We start from the raw sequence: 23,342 nt of genomic DNA, 5'->3' as shown, positions 1-23,342 counted from the left end.
AATTGCTACCCACTACTGGAGATTCGCTTATAGGGTGAGCTAACAAGTTAATATAGAGCCACTGGGAGTTTAAACTAATCACTGGACCAGAAACTGCATTTGTAGAGACTGCCAGATTAAATTCAAAAGCCCAAAAGATGCTAGATGATAGAAAAAGGCAGATGTCCTTGCCAAATGCTGCTGTGCTTATGCGGAAAGAAGGAAGACACAGTGATTATATTACACGAGGATGATGAGAACAAATGCACACAGGTTAAGAGGACTTGCTGGTGACACTTGTGAGCCACTGATTGCTACTGTTCAACCAGGGACATGGTTTTGTTCACTGATGTTTGCAAAGGCTCTGGGGACCCTGCAGAATAAGAGAAAAGCATCGTGATGCTGAAGGCTGTTCTTGGCATAGCGCCTTGCTCAGTTTCTTTCCTCCCAGACTGCAGATGGGCATTTTCATGCTCTTGCAACCTGCACCTAGCACAACAGCATTCAGTCATTGCTTGAGCTTTTCTTGTGCTGTAACTCAGCTGCTCCAATTCCCCAAATAGCCTTCACAATGCAGCTGAAGTCTAAGACCTGAGTGGGAGGGCAGACACGAAATACTAAGTCAAAAGCGATCTTCACTTGCAGCTATTGACATACTGAGGACAGGGGCAGCTCGCGTCAGCTCAGACTGGTGGACCAGGCATAGACAACCTGCAAATGCTCCACAGTGTTTAAGGATTCAGGATGGAGTGAGAGGTTATTCAAGGCAGGTGTTTCAGCTCAAAAATGAATACATGCAGCGAAGTCCTCTGCATTTTTCACTTAAGTGTATGTGTGAGTGTATTTCAAGAGCTAGAGAGATACATTAGGATACAAATAGAAGTTAGGCAATAAGACATTTTGAGAAGATGCCTGGTTTGACTATTAAAAACGAACAGAGTCAAGCACTATGAATTTTCCAATGATGTTTATTTGTTTTCTGTAGCCCACTGACACAGCTGGATCTGGCAATGGAGCAGATTCTTTTTTCCTTAAAGTGTCTGTGTGACATTAAGTCAAGGCTAACACTGCAGTCAAAGGCATTTAGAGAGGGCAGCAGCAGAAGCAATGAGAGGTGTTGGGAGTAGACTGTACAGCAGGGGAAGAGGGGCAGGGAGCACCTTCTCTCCCACTGCCACAGTGGAAACAGGGTGCAGATACGCATATAATCTTTTCGGTTATCTGTACCAGACAAACACAGCACCATGCAACACAATCTGCAGCTGGAAATGGGTGGAGAGCAGGATATGGATAGTTACTGCAGTCTGCTTTTTCGCAAGCTATGTGCCTCGGAAGCGCAGCTGCCCGTGGCAGGGAGCAGTCTGATGAGTAATCAGGCCGTCAGCAGCTGGGACACAAGCTCCCAAGTGGCATTTGCTTGCTGAGGGGAACCACAACTCTCAGTATGACCTCTCCCTTGGAGCGAGATCCACTCTCGGAGTTCAAGTATCTAAAATACTGTGTAAAGAGCCACCTATCTATTTTCTTCGCAGGAGGTGGACTACCGTGGTGTCTCATCAGGTTAAGGTTCCTTCAGAGGGTGCCTTCCCTCCCAGCTCTGGCCCAGACCTGCACCTTCCCTGGTGACTTGCTGTCCAGCCTAGCTGAAGGCAGCACCACTTCAAACATCATTTCTCTTCTAAAGGAAGATTAGAAGAATACCTTCTCCTGATCGCACTCTACTGCTAGCAATTCTACCCACCTCCCACCCTCCAGCCCAGATCCCACTGCCCCACGTTGTGTGTGCTGTATAGCTGCACACAGGCACAGAGGCTGGGCCATGGGTGCAGCAGGGCGGCACACGCACAGGATGGCTCCCTTTTACTTTGTTTCACCCAGTCACAGACCTTCCAGCACCTGAATACTCCTCTGCCACGTGGTTCCTTCACCCCAAGCAATCCGCACAGCGGCAGCCAACCCAGAAGTCTCCACGGTGGGGGTCGACTCGGGCACCGTGGTTTGCAGCTGGGACCTTAGCTCAGCCCTAGAGACTGAGAGAAAGGCTTTGGAAAGGCAGGTTGGCTTGTGCAGCCAGCACCATGCCCTTGTCTCAGCCAGTTACTGTACAAAATGGACAACACACACACATTATTTACAGCCTGTTTTCACATGATGGAGCAGCTCTTGGCTCGGTCTTTCCTGATCTCTGTGTCATTCAGTAAGTCCGTCCTGCCAGGCATCTGTGATGCCCGCTTCAGTCCCCGTTTCGAGTTGCTGCGCTTCAAGTTCTTGTGCACCCTGTTGACCGAGGCAAGTGTGGTCACATGAAACACATCCCGTACGCTGTTCTCCGAGACCTTGGAGGAGCACTCTGCATAGGCCACTGCCCCAATCTGCCGTGCCAGCGCACTGCCCTGCGGTCCAGAGAGAGTGGGAGGAAGAGGGAAGACGGTTAAGACAGCAGCGCTCTGCAAGGAGCATCCTTTCACATCACCGTCAACCCTGCCTGTGCTGGCAGCCCTGTCAGAGCACCATGGCACAGCCGGGAGCAGCGCTCTCTCACAGTGTTTACTCATCGCCTCTGTAAATAAAGTGCAAGCGTCTGTGGGAGCACCAGATGTGAGGGTGGCCTCCCAAGCAGACAGTGCTACTGGGCGCTGGACCCTGAATCACTTGCACTTTCTCACTAACACAGTGCCACCCCTGCCGCTGAGGGCCTGGACAACCCCTCTTACCAGGACAGTTGGCTGGACCTGCTCTGCACAACACGGAGCCAGGCACAGAGCAGCCCAGAGCGCAGCTGCCCCTGCACTGCACCACAGATAGTGGGTCTCCAGGCCAGCCTGGAGACACTGCTGGGTCCACTGGCAGCTGCAGCAGCCCAGGAGCTGACCCTCAGACCCCCCAGCTGTGGTTTGCCCCCCCAGCAGCACTGCCCCAACATAGAACCCGAGCAGGAGAGTCACTCGGAGCAGAAAGAGCTGCACTAACTAGGAGATGCAGAAGCACAACACTCCCTTTTAGGTAGTCCCACTTGTCAAATCAGGCATCTCCACCACCTTTGAGGAAAGACTTTTCAGCTACTAAGCAGGAGGCTGTTCAGCAGAGCATCAGGAATAAGTCAAGGTCTGCCAGAGCTGGCGAAGAGAGTGTAAGCATGAGCAGCTCAGAGTCCATGAGCCAAGATCAAACCAGCTTCAGACCAAGACCTGGACACAGTGGGTCATTTACTGCTGAGCTTCCCTGTACTAATAAGTCCTGCAGAAAAGACCCCACCTCACCTCCCTGAGCCCTGTGGGGACAGCTGCTGAAACACACCTGCTCGTGCGTCACAGGGATAAGGCGCTGCTTGGAAAGCTCCCGGAGCGTGTTTAAGTCTGTCCGCATGTCCAGCTTGCAGCCGACCAGCACAATCTTCGCATTGGGGCAGAACTCCTGAGTTTCCCCTTGCCACTGCAGAGGAGACAAGAGGGAGAAAATGCTCAGGGGCTGCTGGTGTATAAGACACTTCAAGAGGCCCAGCAGCACCTCCACGTCAAGTTAGTTTTGCCAGCAGGCAGCCTGCAAAAGGGTCAAGGTTGGAACAACAAAGGCCATCACAGGGTCTCAGCTCGTCGCTCCCAGCCCCTTTCCAACCAGGCCAAGAGCCCCGTCCAAGACCCCCCAGCCCTGGAGGGAAGGACAGGCCAGGAGAGTCATGCCATCAGTTCCTACCGGACAGCATCATCCAGCCGAACACCGCTATGCCACGCTGCCATGGCAGAGCCCACGACTCTGGTCCACAGCTTCTCCTGCCCCCACCAGCAAACAGCGCTTCCCTCTCCCACAGAGGAACGGCGACTGTGGCAGCCCGGGGTCCCAGCACCTCCTGACCATCAGCCAAGCCGCCCTGGCCTGGCTTATCTCTGCACAGGACCTGGAACTGGACCAGTCAGGGTACCAGGACTGCTACTGGTAGTCACTACAACGCTGCTTTTAGGTCTCCTGCCTCGGGGGACTGGTGCCAGCACTGAGGCTGGTTTTGGCCCCGCTGCAGCAGGGAAGAGAGGAAGGGGCACAGGCAATGATGGTCACCACGGTCAGCGGGGGCTCTCAGTGAGGACGCAGGCTGGGAGTGGCTCTGGAGACTGTGCTGAAGACGAGAAACACAGGGACCGCCAGCTTTCGGTGTTCTGAATATAACATGAGGCTCTAATGGGATCAGGTTTGGAAAGTAGACTTCAGAGGCCAAGACTGCACACTCTGGTGTGTATGGCTTTCCCAAATGGGGGTCACAGCTGTTCAGAGACTGATTAGCTCATCAGGGCACTGTAATGACTGCCACAGGCAAGGATGGGAATGGTCGGAGTGCCTCTCGGATAACTTTATGCTCGCTTGTTCCAGATATGCCCTACAAACCCGTTAAATCTAAGCTGCCGTCCCCTGTGCTAGGCCACGGGAGACCACTCCTGGGTATGACTGTGGAAAAATAACGACCACACAGACTGGTGCACAGATCTGGGGCTCCAAAAGTCAACCTCGCTGGACTTTTTGAACCACAGTCAGCGGGGAGCTCTTTGCACAGCACACTCATTTGTTTATTATTGGGAGCCACATGGTAAAGACATTAAGACATTCAGAGCATAGCTACAGCCAGGGAAATAAAGAATTGAAGCAATGGAAGGAGGCGGCTGGGGCAAACATCCACTTCCTTTGCACTGACGGTCCCTTTCAGAGCTCCAAAAATGAATGCCCACTGTGCAGCTAAGTGTCCGCAGCAGTACATAAACCATCACCTGTGACCTCCCCCAGGGGAGACCTGTACAGCCCCATCAGCATGTCAACACCCTGGTTACTTATCTAGTAATTCTGAAGTAGGAGGCAGATGACAAATAGAGATTACCCCCAGCTAAAGATGTCACTTGGAATTAGCAATTTCCTGCTACGCTAACTGATAGTTAAGCATATACCCTAGGCAATTAGAAGGATAAAGAAAACCAAGCCCACAGCCCAGTGTCCATAACCTGGTGGGGAAAGAAGTGCCAAGAACGACTCAGGTTTCATTCAACCAATACCAGACCAAAGCAACTGCAAAATACAGAAAAATCTTATTTTCCACCAGAAGATGGGCTCAAGTATCTTCACCATGAACCCCCCTTTCCCTGCTGCCAGGGACATTTGTCCACCAGACTCACACACATCCCCAGCACCTGGGCAGCAGGCCAGGCTGCACAGCTTCTGGGAGATTTCTGGTGTCACAGCCGCACAGTGTCAAGGGCTAACACACCCGCAAGAGGAGAAGGATGCAGTTCTTTTGGAGCTGGAATTCAAGCACTCTAATTTACCTGACGGATGAAAATCCTTGAAGGGATTGAGCTATAGGGTCTGTTCTTACCAGGCAGAGGTCATGGCTGTCTGTAATGACATAGGACTCCCCAGTCTATGGAGAGAGGTGCGACCCTCTTCTTACATGACTGACACCTTAGCGAGCCTAAGATTTGCTGCGGTATCAAGACTTGTCAGAATGAAGGCACCACCCCACAAAAACCTGCTTTGTATGAAATGAAAAGCTGCTTGTTTGCATTCTCTCAGATGGCTCCTTCCCTTCAACTGTACATGCTGTACAGGCAGCCCTGGCATCAGAAGGACAGCAATAATAAAGATTTCCTCTGCTGAATTAGCATTTTTGCCTGAGGCTTGAGTAGGGAGTGTTATTTTCCGTACTCGCCTGATATCAAAAGCTAAAACCCATTTCAGCTTCATGGTGTCTTAGGAATTTTCCTCACCTCCATAGGCTGCAAGCCTGCACCAAAGGAAACAAGGCGTCTACTCAGAGGCACTTAAGAAATCTCCTGTGATTTAGGGTTTATTTTAAGTCACCGTATCAAAAAGACATTGCCTAACAGTACTCAAAGCATCTGTGAGGCTGCACAGGGAAGACCTTGCACTGAGCAGTGTGGACTCACATAAAGAGTGTGCAGAGAGACATAAATAAATCCCAACCCCAGCTAATTATTGACGGGTTTGCATCTTATTAAGGTGTAAGTGATTTGCTCGCACTATCGTTCTGCTGACTCCCAAGCTGAGCAATGAATTCTTTCAGTCCACATGAAACACACCTCCCTCCACCCAGCACGCTTGGTACCCAGGACCTGCTTTGGAAACAAACACTGAGCCGTTGATAGAGTTATCTGAAGGGTCTTTGTTCCCTCACCAGGACACTTCTGAGACACAGACCCACTTCTCAGCCCTCCCAGCAGCTGAGTAAGAGGCACTTGCTTCAGCACAACATTTGGCAACGTGTGGAGAGGCCAAGAGGGCGGTCAGTACAATGCGACTTGTTCAGACAGTAGCCAGTCCAGCCCCGGCAGCCTGGGGCTCACTGGGGAGAGCAGCTAAAGGAATCACTATTCTGTAGTGCTTTTCACACCTTGGTGTCTCAGAGAGCTTCACAAATGAGACGTCAGCCAAGACTCGCCTCTGGGACAGGATGCAGCCGCCAGTGAGCTCTCCGCAGCTTTGCTGCACAGCGGTGAGAGCTCACTGAAACCACAGCTCCCTGCGTTTCATGGAAGGAAGCAGGGTACGGCCAGGACCAAGGGATGCGAGTGGCCAGGAGGCCATTTACCCTCTCCCCTGAGCAGCATCTTGAGTTGCTGGACTTCATACCATCTCAGAGGAAAGCCTTTCATGGAAACCACTCCCTGGGTGCCACCTACTCCCCCAGAGCATGGCAGGCAGGGACCTGCTGGGAGGCCAACCAGCGGTGCTCCACAGTGGATCCCCAGCCCTGTGAGGCTCTCCAGGACCTGCCAGACCTGCCAGCTGGAAATATCTGCTTTGCTGAAAGGAGCTAACCTGCAGATAGAAAACTCTTGGCTGCTAACGCAGAGCATGGCCAGTCAGCTCTGCCAGGGCAGAGAGTGTTCAGGGCCCTGCATGCTATCCAGTCCAGTGGCATTGTGCCATCTCATTTTATTCATTCACGGGCTTGAAATGGAGTGCCACAGCTCATTATTCTTGTTGTCAAGCTATAGGGAACTGATTGCTCTCTTTCTTACTGTGCAGATGCTGAACTGAGGGGACAGCCAAAAAACTGAGCTCTCTACTTGCATGGAAACAGGCACCTGGGGCCACTTCTTAACTGCTGCAAGTAATTCAGAGCACACTCACTGGTGGTTATGCTAACGAGACATGCACAACATTTTCTAACGTCTTAATGAAAAACAGAACAAATGCCCTACATTTCTCTCTCTCCCCACATTTGTATGTGTGCATACACACAGACCCCCCCCCCCATGCTGCGAGCTACCATGAGCTACACCGTTCACTGGGCTCCTTTCAAATGGAAATATCTTGCTTTCTGCACAGACCACGTAGGGATCATCATCAGCTGACCATCCTCATCTGAGCACGCAAACTCCAGCCAAGGCTTGACCACAGGGCCAGAGCTTTTAGCCCTGATGACAGCCTCAGGGAGCAGGGACCCCAGGGCGGTTCCACGTGCTGCTGCAGAGGACCCATCTGGCCAGCCGGAAGGCATGCCGGGCACTCACCTTCTTGAGCACGCTGTCCAGCGTCTCCGGGCGGCTGATGTCAAAGCAGATGAGGACAGCGTCTGAGTCTGGGTAGGCCAAGGGACGGACGTTATCATAATATGCTGAGCCTGCAGAGAGGAGCAGGAGGAGAGTGGTGAGCAGAAAGTCTCATCCCACTGACTGCTTATTACCCAAACGGGCAGGCTAGGACCCCAGGCCTCTCTGCCAAGCAAAGAGATCTTTAATTCCAGTAAGAACTGGAGACATTGCCACATGATGCAAACTGCTCTGTCAGAGATAAAGGCTGTTGACCGAAGCTTTTGACCAGTGACCAGACACCATTAGGTTCAGCAGAGTTTGGTTTGCAGAAGATTTGGTCCCTTTGTTTAGGCGTGGAAGTCAGAGGTTTTGTCCTTGTGCTCTTACATTTATCCCTTTACAGAGTAGAAATAAACCAAAGTTTTTGCATCCCTCTTCCTCCCTAGTAAGCATCTGGCAAGTAAGAGGCGGTGGAGCTGTGCTGCCAGGGCATGCTGGCTCACTGCAGAAAAGGGAGCTTGGAAGGGCTGTGATACTGTAGAGCAGCGCATGCCTCTCTCTGCCACTTGCGTATGTATCCTATTACTTGTCATGCAGTTGCTCTACCACTAATGGTGGAAAGGTGTGGCTGAGAGAAGACAGGGAATGCTGCTGCTATTTTTTATCCTCTCTCGCTGTCTTTATACGGGAGAGCTTGCTCACATAGATTGTGACAATTTAAGATAGGTAAAAAAAGAATTGCCTTTTGCTCTGGATTTGTCCTGGAAAAAAGTCAGACAGATTCTTTTTGGTACATAAAAGATGTGACAGATTTGGTGAAGAAGGTATAAATTGGAGGGGACGATTCTGTATTCTGCAGGATTTCTCAGTGAGCAGGCAGAGAGCCCAGCCTGAATCCTGCACAGCTTCTGCAGCACACACACACACGCGCGCGCATGCACGCACACACACACGCCCCTTCAATGCAAATTTCAGGCATTAAAGTCATCCCACAATGTTTTTATTTGAAGTGCATTCTGTGTGCGATTGTAGACGCCTCAGTAAACAGTAATGGAGCAATCACCTCATTGCTACTTAAAAACACTGTTTAGGTTTTATATTTGGCTTTACAATGGCTTAAACTTCCTGGAGGGATGAGAAGCAGATGTTTATTTATGAAAAGGGAAAGCAGAGACACCAGAGTCCTTGTTGAATCTGCCTCCTCCAAAAGAAGGATCGCCCACCCCGAGACCAAGGAAACCGGACGCGCTTCCTGTCGTGGCCCCTCGGGACACCCGGACCCTGCACTTTCCCACCCTGGGAGGAGGGTGGAGCACCCAGCCCGGGTGTCAGGTGGCTCCTTGATGAAGTTCAGCACCTGATGAATTATGGATGATGGTGGCTTATGTTTCCGGGAGGATGGGAATCTGCCTGGAATAAGCATGAGAGAATAGGCTGATTCCCTGCAGGGGCTCTGAGCCTGGCTCTTGTCTGCATGAGGGCTCACAACTGAGGTACAGCACAGAGGGGGGTACAGCCCCTCCAGCACAGCTCTGCACACCAGGTGCTTTGCAAACACCCCAGATCCCTCTGCAAGACTCAGCCAGGAGAGCAGACCTGGCCGTGACCACTCCTCCCTCTGCCCAGAGCCCACACAGGGCAGACTGAGAGCTGAGATGTGTTGTTCTCCCAAACCCTGCCCAGCTCCGGAGACTGGCCACCCACTCTCCCCTTACACCACCTCACAGGTGACACCACCTCACAGCAAGACATCAACGGCAGCCATCTCTGGGACCTCCACAGCAGAGAGCTCAGGGCATGTTCCAACCAGCACAGCCCCAGCCGTGCCCACGCAGCCCCCACTGCTCTCCTGGAGCAGGCATCCTGGGATTCGACGCACATTTGGATTCGCAGCAAAATCAGCTACAGGTATCTCCAGCTCTTACAGACAGCCACACTGCTGCCAGCCTGCAGGAGCAAAGGCACTGCACCCTCTGCTTGCATCAGTGAAAGAAGCCACAGCCCGGGTCTCTGTCCCTGCAAAGTCACCGGGAAGAGAAGCAGCTGGGATCCAGCACAGAAGAAACAGACCCTGATCTCTGCAGAGCCCAGCCCTCTTCCTAGAGGGAAAGTCATGTTCCCTGCATGGAAAGGAGCCAGTCCCTGCAGTGCCTTGGCCAGCTCTGGGGACAGGGGATGCAGGCTGGTGCACAAGAAGGCACAGTGAGCCAGGGTGACCCTGCATCCTAGGCATGGAGATTTCTGACCTCACCTCAGGCTCAAGCTGCTTCAGTTCATGACTGGCAGAGCTGGCACCAGTGAACCGCTCCCTCCCATGCTCCTGCAGCACAGCAAGGTGACCCAGTTCCTGCCGAGGACGAGCCCGCTTTCAAAGGCAGCACCAAGCTCAGTAACGCTGAGCTCCCCTTTGGACTGAGTTTTCAGTCTTGTGCCTGCTCTTTCAGTCAGTGGGTTTACCAGATGGGATGTGAGATCCAGCACTGATCTGCATGCTTGGATTTGCTGGGTCCTTTATCCGAGCCGTGCCCTCTCCCCCATGCACATCAAGGTATCTGCCTCCAGACAGAGGCCCCCAGCACATGCTGGAGGAAAGCGTTCCCACACACATCCTCTCCCTGCAGCTCCTCAGCTTTACATAAACACTGCAGATAAATCTGCCCCCTCCCAGCGCAGGAATGCTCCTTTTGTAGAGGTGGTTTTGGCTCCATTCAGCACAGACATTGCCACAGCAAACTGTATCATAGCAACCTGCTGCTTCCCTCAGCAGCCAGCCAGCTCCTCGGTGGTGGAGAGCCTGCACGCCGATGCACGGCCCCGCAGTTAACCCGCAGAACCACCACCATCCCCATCCCGGTGCCAGGAACTGTGCTCTCACCACCCGGGGCCACGGGAAGAAAGACGCCTGTGCTGGCGGGAGGATGTGAGGGAAGGGATGCTCAAGGTCAAGAGCCTCATTTTCTTAATGAGATCAAAATTGCCTTTGTATTCATTAACTTTCTGCTCCAACTCCAAAGCACCAGGGCAGCCCCTGGCACTTTTGCTGGTAGTTCAACTCACCAGCTGCTCTGGCAGCGAGTAACAGCCAGCGCTCACGGCCTCGGCTGCAGACGCCTCTGCCCCACGCCAGAAGACTGATGGAGACCGATGGTCAGTGCTGCCCAGCAGAGCAGGAGAGCTGCTGTGCTCCAAACTTAGGTAATCTCCAGCTTTCTTTGGAGATGTCTCTACTGAATCAGGAAATTCTGTTTGGGGAATTATTCTTCTAGTTTTTGCATCTATTACTTTTTCATTGAGTACGACAATTAAAAACAACCCCAAAACATAAAAGCCTCAGTTCCCTCAACTCCAGGTCTTCCGTTTTATTGATTCTGAGCACCTGACACCTTTCAGATATTCCAGCAAGACACCCCAGAGACCCACAGTCTGACACTTCCGAACACGCACACACCCAAGGCTTGCGTGTCTGCAGATCCAGCCCTCCTTTACCGCATGAGTCACTCTCCCACTTGGCAGCCAGGTTTGCAAAAAAACAGGACCTATGTGCATCTGTTCATGATTAAAGAGAGAAAATTGGAGCAAGCCAAAAACCAGCTTAAAAATAAAATCCACATGGTTGTTGCCTGAAATTCTGGGGCAGATACAGGCATGAGTAGCTCCTCTTTCTTATCAGCTGGCAACCCCTCGAAATGCCTGGCACTGTGACTCGGAGATGTCACTCTCGGGCAGGGGACTGAAATGTGCTGTTTCATCTATACCAACATAGTGTTAATCTTAATTTGTTCCTTATTAGCTGTTCTGAGAGATAACGAGCCTCCTCACATGGGCACCCTTCATCCAACAATAGCACATTACAAACCAGGAAAGCAAATATGCATGCAGAGCCATGATCTGCTCTGCAAGGGGCTCCTGCAACCCCAGCCAGCTCTGGCTTGAAACAGAGTCGAGCACTGCCAAGACCTAAATTTGTCAGCATCGCACTGGTCTCGGAGGGCTCACTGTAAACTCTCCCCATAGAGCCAGCAACACTGAGGTGCATGCTGCTTCCTGCAGGGACAGCCAAGAACATCCTTCACAGAATGAAGGAGAAATTCATCCCAGCTTTCTGGAGTGCTGCATCAACAAACCCAAAGAGCTTTGGGTTACCTCTCCGCACACTGGTGCCAGACGAGCAGCAGCCTTTAAAGACTACAGAGAGTTTTCTTTGCTAGACAAATCCCACCACCAGTTCAGCCAAGCCTTTGTCCAGAGGACAAAGCTGTCAAAGCAGGACCAAGGTGCAGCTGTCTCAGTATCCTCTCCCCATGCATGGCAAGAAGCCTGTTCCACCTCTCAGCCAGCATCAGATACGAGGAGACCCTATCCCCTCTGCTGCCAGGGGTCCAAATCACCCTTCACTGAGCTCCACCAGCTGCGTGGCCCTCCAGCACTTCCCAAGACAGGAACTCAAACTCTTTGGAGCTGCTGTGTACCAGCACAGGTGCTCGGTGTTTCCTGAGGTTAAGCTGGGCTTTCTGGAGCTGAATTCACAGCTCCAAGTGGCCTTTCCTTGCAAAGAAATTTATCCAAGCGACTGCTTACTAGAGGCAAAGACCCTGTGTGCAGAGGCATGGCTCTGAGTCCCCCTTCTCACCTCCCTAGGCCAGGCAGGGATTCCTCCGTGCAGCTGCAGCAGAGGTCTGGTGTGGGAGCAGGACACTCACGTTCAATCACCGCATGCTTTCCCCACCTGAGTGCTCCAGACCTGGTTAATATTACATGAGGTGCCAGTGAATGAAACAGCTTTCATGATTAATCGTTCCTCTGCCAGGGCAGATGATGATGAAGATGTTAATAATAATAATATATTTCATTTACATCACACCTTTAAGACTGAAAACAAAATCTCTGTACAATTCACAGACATGCTGGGCAGAGAGCAACCCACCCAGCTGCTCCTGGATAGGGCTGCAGCATTGCAGAAAGCTGCTGCTGGGGAAGGGGACTGCAGCAGCCCAGACAGCTTCTGGCCACGCCAGCTGGGTGCCACCCACCCCTGCCCCTCACCCAGCTCCACCAGAGAGGCCGAGCTCTGGGGTAAGGCTTTGAACAGGCTCTCCCAGTGCAGGCAGCCATTTGCATGAGAAAGGCACACATCCCCTGATACAACCCAGCTATTGTCTCCTCCGAAGGCCCATCAAGGGGAAAGCATAAAAATGCTGGATTGAAAACCTGGCCCTGAATGAAAGGCCAGAAGTGGCAGCTGTCCCAGACACGCCTGTACAGAGAGGCGAGGCCAGTCCCCATGGTGAGCCCGCAAAAATCTCGGCTGGTTTTCTGAGACATCCAGGATGCTCCAGAGCTGCCATTTCCTCTGCAGATGCAACAAGAGGGCACAGAGTCACCCTAAAATATTTCCCACTGCTAGAAAAGGGGAAATCAGCTCAGAGAAACAAGGGCAGAGTTTACAGCGAAGGGTGAAGAGGAATTCAGCCCCAGGGAACACTGGAGAGCAGCAGTTAAACAACCCGAAAGGTCATGCCCAGTGCCTTTATCCTACTGGGGACAGACTACAAAAGAATTTCTTCTTTCGTGCTCCTTTTACTCAACTTAGCTCAACCATACAACGGCCCAGCCAGCACCTGTGGGAACAGGCAGGTCGTGGACCCAGCAGAGGAGCTCCCCGACTGAGCACACAACAGGCTCAGATCTCCGTTTGTGAGGATGAAGCCGTCCGTGCTGACACGTCACTTGTGTTCGCTGGCAGCCCATGGCCGCCTCCACCTCCTGTGTGGCCCGCGACATGGCTCCAGCAGCAGTCTCCTGGGGTTTCTGCGGGTGCATCCTGCTTGCACGATGCCCCAAGACATCTCCTGCAAGGCATCCTGCTGGAGCCAGGGAGCTGGGCCTCCCAGAGCCCAGGAACAGGAGACTCCACAACATCAGGCTTCTCAGAGACAATCTCTCGCTTAGGAGGAACCACGAACAAACTCTGCAGGCACAGGTCCCTGCCTTTAAGATTTTAGTTGCCTTTATAAAGGCAGAAGACAACGTTTGAAGAGCAATAGCTCAGTGTGCCTGGCATACAACAGACCAGAATATGCAAATGCCCTCCTCATTCCCTGTATCATTAGTGCTGATGGGCTTTATAAGCAGGAGACGAGGAAATTAGCCATTGCAGCCTCCCAGACTGCAATAGCTGCACATCAGGGAGACAATGATCTGAACCATCACAAGTTCAGAGACCGACTTCATCCTCCCAGTGTGAAATCAGACCCTTTCTCCTGACAGAAAATCAGAGGATTTTTTTTGTTTGAAGATGGATAAACTGCAGCGATATTCCTGAGCACCCTGCAGGTCTCCACTCAGCTGGGGCTCAGAGACAGGTTAAAGATCCCTGACCCTGCCTGGATGATTATTGTCTGGAAGAGGAGGATAATGCAGATCCCACCAATACAAAAAACACGTTTCTGACACTAATATGGCGCTCATTAGAGTCCATCCCAGAAGAGTGACAAGTGGCAGAGAAGGGAATTAAAGCACTGGTGACAGACTCAGAGACCCTAGTAATGACGAGCTCTGTCAGTATTGTGGTCCGAAGCCCAGACCCATCCAGGGTCACAATTACAAAAGAAACAGCAATTAATGACATTAGAGATTGAAGTGAGTGGCACTAAGAGCAAAGCAGACCTGGCAAAACAGAGTCAAACAGAGCCGCCATTGTGCCAAGCTCCACTCCGCAGCAAAGACCTGGCTGTCCGCATGCAAAATGACAGGCTGATGAACACTGCTACCCCTGCCAGCATCAAGGTGTCCTGTGCTGCTCGGGGTTCCCTGGCTCTGCCCACAGCAACCTCGCAGCCAGGCACAGTCAGCTGTGGTTTCTCTCTGAGAGGCCACGTCCACCACAGCCCAAGGGGCAGAGCTTTTACCAGCGCATCCTCTGCGCCTTCTCACAGAAAACTCTCCGATGGCAGGCTTTGCCACAAAAGGAGATTCCGGCATCCTTACAGGCAAGGCCTCAGAAAGGTTTTACCCAAGTGAAGGTCACAATTTGTTCTTCAGAAGTTAGGGTAGGATGGAGCCTCACGATGGGGAGGGCCACAACTCTCTGACCCTGATGGGCAGCAAGGTCAGGATCAGAGAGTTGTCCTGAAATGACACAAAGCCCTGCCTGCCAGAGAGAAAGTGGGCAAAACAAGGAGAGATGAGGCATTCCACCAAAGCTAGAAGGAGACAGAAAGCAACAGAGGGAACTGCCAGCCACTACTGCAACTACCCCTTGTCCAGCCTTCCGAGGGACACCGAACATGGCACGGCCATCGGCCCCGGGACTTTTACAGGCTTCTGGACCATGACGTTTCTCTTGCTTGTGCAACATCACTGCAAACTGCTGAAGTGTTGGAAAGGAGGAAACAGCTCTATGACAATGGAACAAGCAATCATCTGGAAAGTGCATGACTGAAACAACAGCTAATCAGCTTCGACAATTAACCTCTGCTCCTAATTCTTACAATGCACGTACAAAAATGAGTAAATTACTGAACAGCCCAGCTGGCATACCTTCAGGACGGACATAATCAGGGTGAAGGGAATGGTATTTGCACGGGCTGAGGTGGCATTTCTCTCCAGATCTTATTACTGGAAACCTGTCACTCAGGAGGAGGCTGTTCTGCTGGATTTACTGGCAGAGAAATCCCCAGCTCGGGCAGGCACAGGGTGCTTCTGCCTTATCCAGATCCTGTGCCCTGTCTCATACATGCCGCTCACAGAGGTTCAGAGGAGCTTACTCAGATGCAAACCTCACTCTGGCAATTGGGAGGCAGCTCTGGAAGCTCCTTGTAGAAGTCCCTGCTGGCATCTCTCAGGGAGCATCACTGAGTGTCTGGGGTGGGAGGGCTGGGGCTGCAAAAGCAGCCTGAGTAGCTCGTCCAGCCTTCTCACAAGCATGCTGGAAATCACGCCTGTGGCAGCTGACAAAGGAGACAAAGGGGAGCCAGGAGTCCCTTCCTGGCATTCTTGCCATCTCACAAGGGCAGTGGGCATTGCCACAACCTGCCTGTCGTCCTTTCTATGGGGCACAACAAGGACTAGGAGTGGCAACAGATTCCCACAGCACAGCCAGCACACGCTCTGGCTTTGGGGAACATGTCCAAGGGCTGAACGAACACGATTATCTTTATGCAATGTTGCACATTTCAGGTTTGCTGTGCGTAAGCAGCAGATCCCTCCCTGACTGCTTGGCTAGCAGATAAGGTTTCTCCCCACAGGCAAGGCTGGGCCTGTACACTTGTGAAGTTTAATCGAGTGGAGATTTTATCTTCAGAATCCGGGACAAGAGGAAAGCTGCATCCCTGTCCTCACCGCATGCATGGGGCCTGGGGTGCATGCCAACCGGCTCCTTCAGAGCTCTTCCTCCCACAAAGCCTCCTGCCGTCCCCCACCAGCCATCCCAAAGTACACTAGCACTGTTTGGTGGGGCGAGAGGGGCATCCACAGCACCATGCTGGGTGAAGGCTATTAGAAAGGCAAGCCATCACAGGCAGAGGACAGGGCGTGACTGCCCTGCTCCAGGGTGTTTCTGCAGGTCTGTTTATGTGACTGCCTTGATAAGCAGCTTCCGCTTGCCCTAAACACACGTTAAATCAGCATTAAAGTGGCATCCGGACGTGCCATGGGTGCCACAGAGCAGCCAGACTGACAGAAGAAACAGGGAGAGCAGAGTGATGCTGTCCTTGCCCGCAAGAGAGAGCAGATCACCTCCATGCTGTGGGACAAGGGTCTGCATCAGAGCTGGGAACAAACCCACCCCACAGAAAGCCCTTCCTTGCCTACAAGGTCACAGCAGCCAGCTACCGTTCCTACTCAGCACCCGTGACTCCCAGGGCACCCCACAGCCCCACAGAGGCTGAGCCTCCCGGATTCATAGGGGAGAAGGGATGCATGGTGCCACAGGGCATGCTGCTCTTGCTGCAGGGAGGTGCAGGAGAAGCAGCATCCATCCCTGAGCCACACAGCATTGCAGCACCCCCACACCATGCCCAGCCCAGCAAGACGATCCTCCCAGGGACTGTCATGTCATGTCTTCTCGGGTCCATCCTCCACCCATTCCAGCATAAGTATTTCTGCCGCTGTTTCTGCTGCAACTCTTTAAACTTCTGTCTGACTGGTTACTGACCTGCCTGAGAATGTGACCCAGCTGCACATATTTTTAGGCTTAACTACGTATTTGTGCTGAGGCAGAACACAAGTATGCTGGTTTCAGGCTCCCAGCCTCAACAGGGAGCATGGGAGGAGCTATTTTGGTATGGAAAGGGCAGCTCCACATTTTTTCTCTGCCTCAGAGCGCGAGTGACATTGAACTCTTCCCAAGGCAGAACTTGCTCTTGCACTTTGGAAGAGGCAGCCATGGCAATCCTGGAGCCACACGCTGGGAATCCAGGCTCAGACGGCCTCAGCATCCATGGAGATGCCATTGCAAAACTCGGCCCCTTTCAGCTTTCTAATCTCATCAACATTCCTCGGTAGTTCCCCTAAAGAAGGATCTGTTATCGCAGCCTGTAGGTTCCCACACTGTTTGCTGAGTACAGGCAAAGAGGGAGGCGGAGGGGGATTTGCAACTCAGTGTTATTCTTGTCTTGAAAGCACATCTGCTTAAGAGACAGAAGCCCCGGCAAAGGGCTGGCAGCCATGCAACTCCCCTGTTGTGAGCTGCACCACAGAGTGGCACTGCTGAACCTGTGGGCACTGATCTTTGCAATGTCACAGGCTGTGGTAGACACCGCGGCTCTCAGCAGCAGTGCATCCTGCTGGTTCACAAAGGACAGAAGAATCCTCTCCAGCAGCTTTCCAAGATGGCAATGATCACGTGCAAGGCACAATGCCAGGCCTGGGCCTCCCCCTGAGCCACTGGCACAGATGCCCCTACCAGAAACAGGCAGCTCTACTCTGCACCGGGATCTGCATCAGTAAAAGATGCACCAAGCAGACAAATGGCCTCAGGTCGTATCACTGCTCTGCCTGCCTGCACTTTGAGGCCACAGACACAGAAGGCAAGCAGAGCCTCCCAGCATAAAGGGGAGTGAACTGCAAAGAACTGAGCCCAGGCTGCCAAGCAAAGTAGCTTCCTCCCCATCACTATTGGAAACAAAACAAAAACCCCACCTAGGTACAGGGCAAAGCCTCAGACCTGCCTGCACTGATGCTGTAGCACCCTGGCCTTGCTGAGGCACCGGGCAGCAGCATTGCCTGAGCCCGTCTCTCCCCCCTGCTAGTACCCAGTGCTGGGGAAGGGGCTCTGCGGGGCCGCTGGGTGAGACAAGTGGGAGCCTTGGGCCAGTCCGGAGTCATAGGCAGCAGGTCCGCTGGCAAGGCCCGAGTCACCCCGGGAATGCACCGAGAGCCGGTCCCTGAGAAGGAGGTCAGCGGGCGCTGAACGCTCTCACCGCCAGAGACCGGCTGAGCATCGCAGCGGCTCCGCTCCAGGCGTGAGACTTCCCAGAGCGGGGCGGATCCACGGACACTCCCTGATCCCACGGGGAACACAGCTATTGCATCACTGAGGAAAACCTACCTGCCCGGTTCACGCCTAGTGGCAATTGCACTCCCTTTCACACCTCTGAACCATGGAAATGAAACTCGCCTACTCTTTGCAAAGCATTGCTAGTGATCACAAAACCATCCGCCCTTCCTCCATCTGGCCGCGAGGAAGAAAGCTCTTCCTGTCGGGTCTGGGGCACCAGCAGCGCGGGTCTGGGAGGCACCCAGCCCTTTGGGAACAGCATTCCCAAGCCATCAGGCATCCTGTCGAACAGGAGTTTCCCCCCCGCCACAAGATACCAGCACCATGCAGAGGAGTTGTTTCTGTGCCGAGCACATTTGGCCAACAGGCAGCAAAGAAAGAATTTGCCAGAACGGGAGCATGAAGAGCAGCAAAGCACTGTGTCCTCCGTAAGGCTCACAAGCAGAGGTGCCAGGGCACGGCAGCTCCCCAGACCCGAACCCTGTCCACCCTGTATGGCAGGCAGGCTCCGCACTCCTTCTCTCATACACAAAGGTGGCAAACTGCTTTTTAATGAAGGCTTTAGGAAACAGCATATAGTGCAGGCTTTGGGGGACGGGAAGGATGGGACATTCCTGCTGTGCTGTAAAATGGCACCTGAAGCAATTTCACTCCCACAGTGTGCCCTGAGGTAGGACTACCTTAAACAAACATGAAGTGCAACCAGCACCTGCAAATGATGGACAAGGGGTCAAGCTCAAATTTGGTTCACTTTTCTCCCTGGTAGGTTCCTAGATCTAAGGCATTTCAGACAGTGCAGAGTCCTTGCATTTGCCCTGTCTGAGCAGCACAGATTTCATCCTTGTGAAGGATTCTCAGTGCTGGAAACTCTCCAGAGTTACCCTCCAGCCTCAGAAAAACTAATCAATGCACAAAGGGTTAAAAGACATTTAAAGGAAATCAGAGGTCCCAATACAATTTGGGAGCCATTCAGTTCTCCATCACTTCTGTCCACCCTATGGCAATATTTCTCTAACTAGATTTACTGCCTGCTGCTAATGTCATAGCCTGCATTTGCCACTTAGCAGGAGGGGCAGATTCAGCCTGAAAGGCTGCATTTTCCCACGCACTTGTATCAGCTGGTACTACAAGCCCCAGGGAGCAGACAACATCCCGGTTTGTACAGATTATCGACTGGACTTCTGAACAGCCAGGTAGGCTGTGGCCACGCTTGGTCGCAATAAAGGGAGTTTTCAAGGCAGACTGCTCTTGCCCCAACACACATTGCTGGATGATGCTCAGCTCACCCTGTGCAGCTTCCAGAGTCTCCGACCACTTTCACAACTAACTATGGGGCAGGGGGTAATTGCGGGGGCGGGGGAATCAATAGTCAGCTCCTCTGTCCAGGTCTCTCTTCTGATTTCTGGAGGAGATCTTCAGTTCCAATTACTTATCTAAGAGATGGCGAGCGTTTAAAATATAAAGGGCAATCTTGACAGGAAGAGAGGAGCAGTTTCCCAGCACCTCCTTTTCCACTCTTGCTGGAATGGAATTTATCATGAACAATAAGCCCCTGCAAGCAAAGCTGCTTAAAAGAGACAGGAGGTAGCACAGAGACAAGGGAAAGTGCACCCCAGTGCCTGTCATTCTGCATGAGGAGGGCAATTAGCCACTCTCAATCCCTTCAGCTCAGCTGGTTCAATTTGCTATTGTGCAAAACTTCTTTTACCAAAGCTCCTGTTTACAAGTGTCTCTGAAGGGTAGGGGAAATTCAACAGCAGCTTGCAGTCTACAGCTAAAAATATCAGTTTGATTACTAGGAAAAATTGCTGTGTATTGCTTTGCAGGACTGTTTATTGAAGAACTAGCTCCTGTGTATTTCAAATCAAAGCTGCAACAGAAGGGAATTTATCTGGAAAACTCTCTAGCGAACTCTATTTACAACAAAGCTGTTAAAAAGGTCTTACATTTTTCATAAGGAGAAGCGAGAAAGAATCAAAGTCCATTTCCTCTTGGCTATAGAGGAGATTAGACAAACATATCTTTTGTTGAAAAGGGTAAAAATGAATGCGTGACAGCATCAGATGCAGGTATCAGATACATATACACAGCTTTAAAGACTTTTTATCATGTCCTTTTCTTTTAACATTTGTAAGATCAAAGCCAAACATTCCGGAGAATTCCTTAAAAGCAAACAATGCATCAAACGTGCTTCCACACCCTCAAAAGGTGAAGCTTCAAATCAGACACTCGGAGCAAAGCCGTTCAGTGCCTAACAAAGATACCCCACCCAGTCCCTTTTCGCAGGCTGCCGAAGTCCACGGTTTGGAAACCTCCACAGCCACAGGTGTGATCAAGCTGCGGGTGTACGCACAAGCACGGCCCGGTGACACCCGGGGTCGGCCACCCCTCACTCCCGCCGCACCCCAATCTGGACTCACCCCATCAGAGCAGCTCCAGGGAACCCTCTGCAGGGAAGGCCCCCGAGTCGACCGGGATGGCTTCGCTGTTACCACAGCTGAGGGACTTCACGCAGACACGTCAGCCCACCACCATCCACCATGATTTCGTGGACTTCATTCTGTGCTTCAAGCACAGCTCCCAGTCAAACGCTGAGAGCCAATGCTTCATCCACGGCTCCAGCACTAAGAACTGCCCTAAGAGCCAGCATCCTTGTGGCTCACATCACAGCACACATCGTGCGGGCAAAGCAAGAGACACCTTTTTGTCTCAGGGAATAAAAAGCAGCAAAAGCAAGGTCTCCTGGGTCAGGAAGCTCCAGAACAGACTCCACAAACAGATTTTACACATTAGAGCTAGTCCAAGACTCAGCTAAGCCACTACTCTAGGTAGAGCTGTGCTGATCCTACAGCTGTAATTTGATGGATGTAAAATTACAGCAAGGAATTTGAGTGTACAACAGCAAAGCAAGTCCTAGGTCACGTTTTAATTTACTATTGCTCTTGGACACCGAGAGGACTTAATTTGTCATAAGGACTCCAGAAATTATGGGGAAAGAGCATCAGCAAGCCTGTGATGTATGTACACCGACAGAGCACAGCATTCAGCTGCACCATGTGTACACAACAGTCCAAAAAGGTTGTCAGAGGTAAATTAAAAGGTGCACATAAACTTTGCTGGATACCAATATTTTTATTAGCTCTGCATCAAGCACTTCCCTTGCAACTCGCGCCTCCACAGAAAGACAGCATGAAGTTTGGGAAGGGTCTTAGTGGGCTGGGACAGCTGTGCCTATGGCTTCATGCAGAATCACAACTGAGGACACAAAGAGGCAAAACCAACCAAAACAAAAAAAAAAAAAAAACAAAGAACCCTAGCCGCTCCGTCGCAGAAGGTGATGAAAGGACAGCGCATTCCCACAGCGCATTCCTCTCCAAGGTGAGGTCTCCCTTCTCAAGCTGCGCCTTGCCTCTTCCCCGTTCCTTCCCGGCCTCACCTCGCACGCAGCGCTGGTTTTGTCGTTACCCGGTTGTATCCCTACACGGGCATGGACGGAGCCGCACTAACGCGAATGCAGCGCCTAAAGGCGGCGCAGAGCCGCACCTGGGAGACTGCACCGCGCAGGCTGCAGGAAAAGACCGGCTCGCCCAGCGCGGCGGTGCCTGGAGCTCACCCCGCAGCGGCTGCCCGGGACCCGGCCGCCGCTCCAGCCCCAGCCCCAGCCCGGCCCGGGGGCTCCGGGGAGGGCGAGACCCTCGGCCGGAGGGACGAGCCCGGCGCCGCCGCCCCCCGCGCAGCCCCCGGCCCACCTGAGGTATCCCACATGTTGAGCTCGGTGCGCTGCTTGTCGATCTCGAAGCTGGCCGTGTAGTTCTCGAAGACGGTGGGCACGTAGCTCTGGGGGGACGGAGGGGAGAGCAGAGGTGAGGTGAGCCCAGCCCAGCCCAGCCGCGCCCGCCCGCCGCCGCCACCACCGCACCTCGGGGTAGCAGTCCTTGGCGAAGACGTGCAGCAGCGCCGTCTTGCCGCACTGCGTGTCCCCCACCACCACGATCTTGCAGCGCGCCAGGTGCCCCTCCATGGTGCGCGGCCGCGCCGCCCGCGCCGCCGCTTTACCGGGACGGCCCCGGCCTGGCCGCGCCCCCGGCCCCGACGGCACCAACCAGGCGCGGAGCGGAGCCGGCGCTGGGCAGGGCCGCGCCGCCACGGCCGCCCCCGGCCGCCTCCCGCCGGCTGCGGCCCCGGGAGCCGCCCCCCGCCGGCCCCACCGCCCCGTCCCCCCGGCGGCAGCTGTGGCTTACCGCGAAAGCCCCGCGGATACGGCGTGGGGGCCGGAGCGCGGCCTCTCCGGTACCGGGCATGGCCGCGGCTCCCCCCGGCCCGGCTCCCGCCCCGCCGCCCCCGCCCGCTGCCCCACGGGCCCTGCCTGGCACCTGCCACCGCATCCCGGCGAGAGGGCTCGGTCCGCAGGCCCGGGGCGGCCGGCGCCCGCAGCCGGCCGGCGCCCACCAGCACCGGCCCTCCGACACCGCGCTGCCGAGGAGTGCGGGCAGGGCACGGCTCCGGACTGACGGGAGAGACAGCAACCGCAGCGGCTGCCGTTCCCTGCACGGGAGATGCCCCCTCCCCACCGGGGTCTTCCAGCCCTGGCACTGCTAAAGGAACGGGACTTGTTCCCCTGAGGAACTTGGCAGAAATGGGAACACCTGGCATTTTAGCCAGCCCTATACGAGTTTTGAGAATCCCGTATCTCCGATGTCCATGACCAAGCCACATTGGGGAGGAGGAGACCGATCTTTTGTACAGGCTGCACCACCCCGGGCCTGGCTGCACTGCCTTCTGCAAAGAGGGCAGCATTTTCTGCTTTCCATTCCTCCCCGAGTATGGACAGTGCATCTATAAATTACAGGCAGTGACTTTAATTAGCAGAATTATTGAAAAAGGAAAGGCTCCTCTACTGATAATATTTTGCTGGCCATATTGCAGAAAGATTTACTGTAATGGCAAACTTTCATTTGTCAGAGACAAGCTGACTGTCACAAAATGCAGTAAAAATAGAGACAATGGAGACAAAGCAAGTCTGAAAAAATGGAAATTAAAATGTTTTGGCAGTGAAACTATTTATTAATGGACTGAGGGGGCAGTTTGTTTTTGCTGAAATCGTAGACATTTTTCATGTATAAATATTGCTGCTGCGCATGAAGTAGGGATGAGTAAAGAACAGAGACATGGTGCAAGGCATGGTGCCATACAGGTAGCCAGTGGTTTTGAGTGCTGCTTTGCTTTCTGCTGGGCCTGCCAGCCAAGCATCAGCTGGGATATGTCAGCCTCGGTCAGCGTGCGCTTTGGGGAGCTGGCTGCCTGCAGTCCTTTGCATGGTCATGGGCCAC

At 53.1% G+C, this 23,342-nt stretch overlaps 1 protein-coding gene across 1 annotated transcript; it reads right to left on the bottom strand.

Annotated features, from left to right (window-relative positions):
• Positions 1 to 926: 926 nt before the first annotated feature.
• RND2 (Rho family GTPase 2) lies at positions 927 to 22,052 on the bottom strand. The gene is made up of 5 exons (XM_075171775.1): positions 21,932 to 22,052; positions 21,762 to 21,849; positions 7,494 to 7,603; positions 3,277 to 3,411; positions 927 to 2,372 (listed from the first exon to the last, which is right to left on the bottom strand). The coding sequence occupies exons 1-5, from the start codon at positions 22,031 to 22,033 to the stop codon at positions 2,124 to 2,126; spliced, it is 684 nt and encodes a 227-aa protein (XP_075027876.1). The 5' UTR covers positions 22,034 to 22,052; the 3' UTR covers positions 927 to 2,123.
• Between the last annotated feature and the right edge of the window lie 1,290 nt (positions 22,053 to 23,342).

Source organism: Calonectris borealis, chromosome 22 (genome assembly GCF_964195595.1).
Source record: "Calonectris borealis chromosome 22, bCalBor7.hap1.2, whole genome shotgun sequence".
Lineage (NCBI taxonomy): Eukaryota > Metazoa > Chordata > Aves > Procellariiformes > Procellariidae > Calonectris > Calonectris borealis.
The sequence above is the reverse complement of the archived record's forward strand: the minus strand, read 5'-3'. Positions and strand labels throughout refer to the sequence as shown.